The sequence below is a fragment of the Coptis chinensis genome, chromosome 5 (assembly GCF_015680905.1).
Source record: "Coptis chinensis isolate HL-2020 chromosome 5, ASM1568090v1, whole genome shotgun sequence".
Lineage (NCBI taxonomy): Eukaryota > Viridiplantae > Streptophyta > Magnoliopsida > Ranunculales > Ranunculaceae > Coptis > Coptis chinensis.
The window spans coordinates 20,149,020-20,156,100 of NC_141460.1; the positions used below are offsets into that span (position 1 = coordinate 20,149,020).

At 46.3% G+C, this 7,081-nt stretch overlaps 1 protein-coding gene across 1 annotated transcript; it reads right to left on the minus strand.

The window, feature by feature from the left end:
- Positions 1-1,638: 1,638 nt before the first annotated feature.
- LOC147497029 (uncharacterized) lies at positions 1,639-2,619 on the minus strand. The gene is made up of 2 exons (XM_086562739.1): positions 2,178-2,619; positions 1,639-1,703 (listed from the first exon to the last, which is right to left on the minus strand). The coding sequence occupies exons 1-2, from the start codon at positions 2,617-2,619 to the stop codon at positions 1,639-1,641; spliced, it is 507 nt and encodes a 168-aa protein (XP_086418865.1).
- Positions 2,620-7,081: the final 4,462 nt, after the last annotated feature.

Here is a 7,081-nt window from a genome sequence, read left to right on the forward strand (position 1 = left end):
CAAGATAAACTAATACCAGATTATACTACAACCGTACCAATGGTTTTTCCAAATCCATCTAGGTTGTAAAAGATTACTTATACTTTATAAGGTACTGATGATATGATCTTCTGTGTGTTCACACTATATCATCTACAACATAAAGTATTAGACACATGCATATAACTAATAACATATATAATATGCATAACATTTGCCCATATGATTCTCATTCAAAATATAAAGAATTAGAGTTAATACAAAAGTAATACTTTTAGTATATAACCCTATCAGCCTGGATATGTCCTACATGATCCGTGACCTATTTGGTGCCAAGGCCAAGGTGGAGTCCCTCGAGAAAGAACTCAGCGGCCCTACCGGACTACGAACTGCCTATGCCCACCTTCAATCGGATCTAGAAGCTGCCAATTTGGCTAAAGTTCAGGCTCAAGACGAGCTAAAGACCGCGGAGTCCTCCCACCAACAATACATGGACTCGGTCAACAAACGCCTGAGCCATCAAAGGGAAGTGCTCCCTCAACAACACCAGGCCAATCTGGATGCCCTCGCTCAACGACACCAGGAGGCCCTGGATGCTCTCAATCAGAAGCATGAGGATGCCTCTGCGGACCTGATGCAGCAGCACCAATTGGATATGACCACCCTTCAGGAACGCTACAGGCTCCTAACCGACAAGAGGGCGGCCAAGAAAATTCAAGAGGAGCATGCACGCCTCCTTCGCGAAGGTCGTCTTCTCCCTGAAGGGTCTGCTGTCCCGGCGATCGCAACCCCTAAGATAGCCAATGAAGAGGTGTCGGGCACCAAGGTAACCCCTGAGCATCCCGTGACAGAAGGACTCATAAGCCAGACGGCGGCCACTAAAGAGACTACCGATGCGACTATTGAATAAGCCACGGATGCGATGACCATTGATGGACCTACTTCTTACTTAGAAATCATACATAGCAAACACATTTCTTTTCACAAAAGGTTCGTGGTATTATATATTTACAAACAGCTCTGGTCTTTTGCTCTGGACCTCCATTACATTGCTTTGTACCTTTATTACATTCAATTGTAAAACTTTTTAGCATTCTCACATTCCAAGGCTTTTCTATCAATTTGCCCTTCATTGTTCGTAACTTGTAAATACCAGCCCCTCCTACTTCCACCACGGTGTATGGCCCTTCCCAGTTTGGACTCAACTTCCCGTCTTTTTCCCTCTTTGTACTAGGAGTCACTCGACGGAGCACTAAGTCCCCTATTTGGAATTACCGCTGCTTAACCCACTTGTTGTATTGCCTCTGTAAGTGCATGTGATACTCGTCTAACTGAATGCGGGCTGAGTCTCTTCTTTCTTCTGCCAAATTCAAATCCCCTGCCAAGATGCGCCAGTTCGATCCCTCCTCCACGGCCTTGGTTCGCATTGTAACTGCCACCATCTCTGAAGGAATCACGGCCTCAACGCCATAGGCTAAGGCAAATGGGGTCTTTGGTGGTCGTCCGAAGAGTAGTTCGATATGCCCAAAGAACCTGGTTCAACTCGTCTGCCCACGCCCCCTTCTTGTCTTCCAACTTTCTCTTAAGGTTGTTCATTATCGTTTTGTTAGAAGATTCGGCCTGTCCATTGCCTTTAGGGTTGTAGGGGGCCAAGAAGCCCTATTTCACCTTGTATGCCTGCAGAAACTCGGTCACCTTAGCTCCCGTGAAATGTGTCGCATTGTCTGCAATGATGCAATATGGGAGTCCAAACCGACATATGATGTTCTCCTATAAAAACTTAATCACATGTGTCTCCTTCACCTACTGCAAGGGTACGGCTTCTATCTATTTAGTGAAGTAGTCCGTAGCTGCTATCATATATCTTCTTTTGCCGCTAGCCATGGGAAATGATCCTACGATATCCATCGCCCACATAGCAAAAGGCCACGGACTTGAGACATTATGCAGGGGTTCCGTAAGGGCGAATATCAGCTGAGAAAATCTCTGGCACTTGTCACACTTCTTAGCGAACTCCACTGCATCCCTTTTCATGTGGGGCCAAAAGTAGCCCTGCGTCAAGAGTCGGTGTGCCGTAGTCCTTCTGGCGGAATGGCTCCCACAGTCCCCTTCATGCATCTATGCTAGTACCTCTAAGGCTAACCGCGTCCCTGGGCATTTTAACAATGGCCCATTGAAGTTCTTTCGGTATAATTTGCCTTCCAACAGTACGTATCTCTGAGAAGTCTGTTCCACCTTTCTTCTTTCTTTCTTATCTGTCACCTCCTTTCCCTCCAAGAAACACTTAATGGGATCCATCCATCCCCCTTCTTCTTCTGTGATCTGACACACCTCCATCACCTTCTCTATGCTTGGTTTCTCCAATCTTCCTACCCGTATCGTCTTTTCCTCTAACCCAGGTATGGCTGCAGCCACATACGCAAGGGCGTATGCATGCCTATTCTCACCGCGACCCAAGTGTACAAATCTGAGCTTCGCAAACTTGGTGGACCTTTTGTGCAACACCTCTAAATACTTCGCCATCCACGGACAGCGGGCAGCGAACCGTCCATTTGCCTGACACACCACTAAGTTTGAATCAGAATACACGGTCAGTTCCTTCACCCCCAAGTCCTCGGCTATTCTCAATCCCACTATCATCGTGATCATACCGCTTTCATTATCGGGTTGTTGCGAACCCTAGCTTCATGGTCTGTTCTATTTTGTTATTATCAGGTATAACCAATACAACACCTATGTCGCTGCATGCGTCAGTGGTAGATTCATCTATGAATACTTTCCACCCATTCCTCTTATCGCAAGGGTCTAGGAGGTCGGGCTCTACATCCCTCTCCGGTTCCATGACCATCTCTTCTCCCCAAGTGGGATCTTCCACGGGGAACTATGCTAGAAACTCTGCCACCGTTTGTGCCTTCTCCGCGGTTCTTATTTGATATTGTATCTCGTACGAACTAAGCATCACTGCCCATTTCAACATTCTGCCTGATTTTTCTGCCTTTAATGCTTGTTTTAGAGGTAGGTTCATCACCACTACCATTGAGTGTGATTCGAAGTAGGGTTTTAGCTTTAGGGCCGAGAAGATTAACGCCAGGGCATATTTCTTAATTCTACTATACCGCGTCTTTGCATCTAACAATGTTTTGCTTTGAAAATACACCAACTTCTCCATTCTGTCGATAAGCCGGACAAGAACTGAGTTAACTGCATATTCGGTGGCCCCTAAATGCAAGTATAATTTCTCCCCCTGCTCTGGTCGTGACAACAGAGGAGCCTTGCCCAAATACCTTTTCAACTCTTGAAATGCATCCTCGCATTCTGATGTCCACAAGAAATCTGGTGTGCTTCTTAGTAATTGATACAATGGTCTACATTTGTCAGATGACTTGGAAATAAACCTATTCAAAGCTGTGACCCTACCGGCCAGCCGCTACACTTCATTGACATTCTGCGGTGATGACATCTCCACCATGGATCTTATTTGCTCAGGGTTAGCCTCTATTCCCCGGTGAGTAACAATGTAGCCCAGGAACTTTCCCATGGTCATTCCGAATGTGCATTTCTCAGGATTCAACTTCAATTTGTACTTCCGCGGTATCCCAAATGTCTCTCTTAAACCCTCTAGATGCTCCTCATCCGACATGCTCTTTTCCACCATGTCATCTATGTATATTTCGATCCCCTTCCGAATCTTGCTTTCGAACATTTTCTCTCCCAACCAGTGGAAAGTAGCTCCGGCATTCTTCAGTCCAAATGGCATCCTAGTGTAGCAATACGTGCCGCCTTCAACCACAAATGTTGTCCTTTCCTGATCCGGTCCGTACATCGCGACCTGGTTATACCCCATAGATGCATCCATGAACGAAAATATTTTGAATCATGTTGTTCTATCCACCAATTCATCCACCCGCGACATGGGATAGCTATCCTTGGGACACTCTAAATTCACATCTGTAAAATCGACACACATTCGAACCTTGCCATTCTTTTTCGGTACCACGACGACATTGGACAACCAATCTGTGAATTCCACTTCTCGTATTATTCCAGCTCCTTTTAACCTTGCGACCTCTTCACGAATTCCCTCAGCATACTTCGGCCTAATGCTTCGCATCCTTTACCTCACTGGCTTGGCGTCTTTCTTCATGTGTAACCGATGACATGCGAAGTCTGGGTCTAGTCCCTTGACATCCTCAATTACCCAAGCAAAGACATCTTTATTTTTAGACAAGAATTGTACCAACTTACTCTTCCACTCTTCCAGCAAACTGGATCCTACCGACGTGAACCTCTCTTCTTCCCCCTCACCAATATTCACTACTTCAATCTCATCAAGTGTCTTCGGACCCACCATTGACTCCTCCTCCCCCTCTATAAAGGCACACTATAATTGATATGCTTGCCACTTCCGAGGGTTTGTAGTCTCTCCTTCTTGTCCGCGAATCAATTGTTTCACTGTACCCCAATGACTGTTCTTGGCCGTCACCTAATCGCCGCAAACTTCATACATGCCAATCGGGGTGGAAAATCGTATCACTTGGTAATACATCGATGGGACAGCCTTCATCTCATGAATCCACCGCCTCCCTAAAATTACGTTGTATTGAGAAGTAGAATCCACCACTATAAACCGGGCGAAGACCGTCACTAGACCCGTGGTCACCGGCAATAAGAGCTCCCCCATGGGTTCCGTCATACTCCCATTGAAGCCGTATAAATTGGTTCGCGGAGGCCTCAGTTGTCTAGGATCAATTCCCATTTCTTCCAAAGCTCCTTTGAACAACAAATCCACTGCACTGCCACAGTCAATCAACACCCTCTTCACTATATAGTTGCCCATCGCTACTGTGATGACCAACGCGTCTTCATGGGGGGAATCCACAGCCTGTAGATCCGCACTGCTAAAGGCAATCCTATCTCTCTCCTCCGCTGCCCCTACCCTCGGTCACGACCTATCTGTCCCTTCGTTGATCTACTGGATGCTCGATGTTCTCCTTACCTTATCTCTATGAGCGTTATGACTTAGAACCTCCCTACTAAAAATCACATTAATAGTTCCCAGTATTCGGTCCTGGCGCGGCAAGTGCTCCTCATTCTGTGCGCCCCTCACAAACTCCCTCATCCTCCCTTTTTCCACCAATCTCTGGACCAACCACTTTAGTGCGTAACAGTCATTAGTCTCATGATTTCGTATTTGGTGATATGTGCAGAAAAGTTTATCCGGTATTTCTGTCGGTGTGCTCCGCGGACCTTCATATCCCTGCATGTTCTTAATCAGGGATAAAATCTCACCCAGGGGTCTATTTAGCGGTGTCACCTCTATCTCGCGGTATGGCTTCCTCTCCCTGTTATCCCTTCGAATCCCCTCCCGATTTCTTTCCACCCACGCGAATACCCCGCTTTCTTTTCCGGATGTCTCTGTTCTTTGGTGCTCCTTGTCTTTCTCTAACGCTAACACTGCCTTCCCTGACATCTTGGAATCCTTATGCATAGTGTCATCACATCTTATATACTTTTCCACCCGCGGATATAGCTTGTGCAAGGTCGCGATCTCATTCTTTTCGCCACGCGGTGATGCTCCTCGTCGCGACGCTTGATCCTCTATCAAATGTGATCACTGCGGTTCTCTCATCCAGATTCTCAACCTTCAATGTCTCAGCCTTAAACCGACACAAGTACTCTCTGACTGACTCTGCGGATCTCTATCGCACGTTGAACAACGCCGCGATATCCACCACTCGCCTTTCCTAGCGTATAAAGTGGTCTATGAACGCCTGTTCCAACTCCTGGAAATTACTTATGCTTCCAGCTGGCAATCTGTAATACCAATCCGACGCCCTTCCTTTAAGACTGGCCGGGAACATCATACACCGCAGCCCATCATACCAAGCCTCTTGTCAAAGAGGCATCTGTTGTTGGAAATGATGGATGTGATCTGCCGGGTCTCCCTTGCCCACATATCTTTCGAACCTCGGCTGAGTGAAATGCTTCAAGACCTCTGAAGCTCAAATGGCATCTGCTAATGGATTGCGGTTTAGTCCGGCCACCACTTGACTAGCCGCTCTCCCACGATCCTTCGCCCGCTGCCGATTCGCCTCTCTATCATTATCTATCATCTCCTAGACTTGCTCCATGGTCAAGCCAACAACCGGGTTTTTGACAAGATTCGGCCCACCCTCCTCATCATCAGACTCCTCCTCTGCTTCTTCCCCTTCTTCTTCCTCCGCTCTTTCTTTTCTCTTCTCAGTTCGTCGTTCTCCTCTCTCAGCCTCACAATCTCCTCTCACATAAGCCGGGTATCTTCTGTTTCGTGCTCCTCTTCTTGATTTCCCTCCTCATCAATCACCGCCTCCGGTGTTGGCTCTTGCACCACTGCCCTCCTTGGTCTGCCTACCCTTCTCTTAACTTTTGGTGCCATTTTTGACTTTCTCTGATCTTCCCCACAGATGGCACCAAATGTATGAACATCAAAACCTTTAATACAAACCGAAGACCTAAATGTACTCTCTACCAAGCTTTTTTCCTCTCTTTTTTCCCTCTTTCTTGCCTCTCTTCACTCTCTTTTCTCACTGTGCGGCCTCTTCTTTTTATACCCCTTCCCCCTTTCATCTAGATCATCCACCTGTCTTCTCATCTCTCGGTTCCCTTTCTTGCCGTATATATTCTACGTCCACGGTCTAGAGTTCCGCGGCCACGATTCCCTACTCCTCGAATTCTCATATTACGTTACATCCCGTTTCTTAATCTGTTGACCTAGTCCACTTCTCTTTATTGGGCCACTACACAAACATTCCAACTATCTCGAGCAATGAATCCCTTTTGCATTACTCATACACATGACTTTCCTAGTGACCTCATAGCTTTCCAAATTAGATAGCATTATCTTGGTAGGAATGAACGAAGAGAAACATAAACTGTATTATCAGTAACCTTTACAACTTAATTAAAACTTAAAAGAGGAAACGAGAGCCAACATTTGGAATTTCAAAGCGAGAAAAAGTGGTTTTAGTGTAGCAGCTACACCACATAAGCACGGGAGCATAAAACATAATTAGGGCTATTTTACATTGTTTATGGTCGTCATGACGCCCATGTAAAGTGTTTC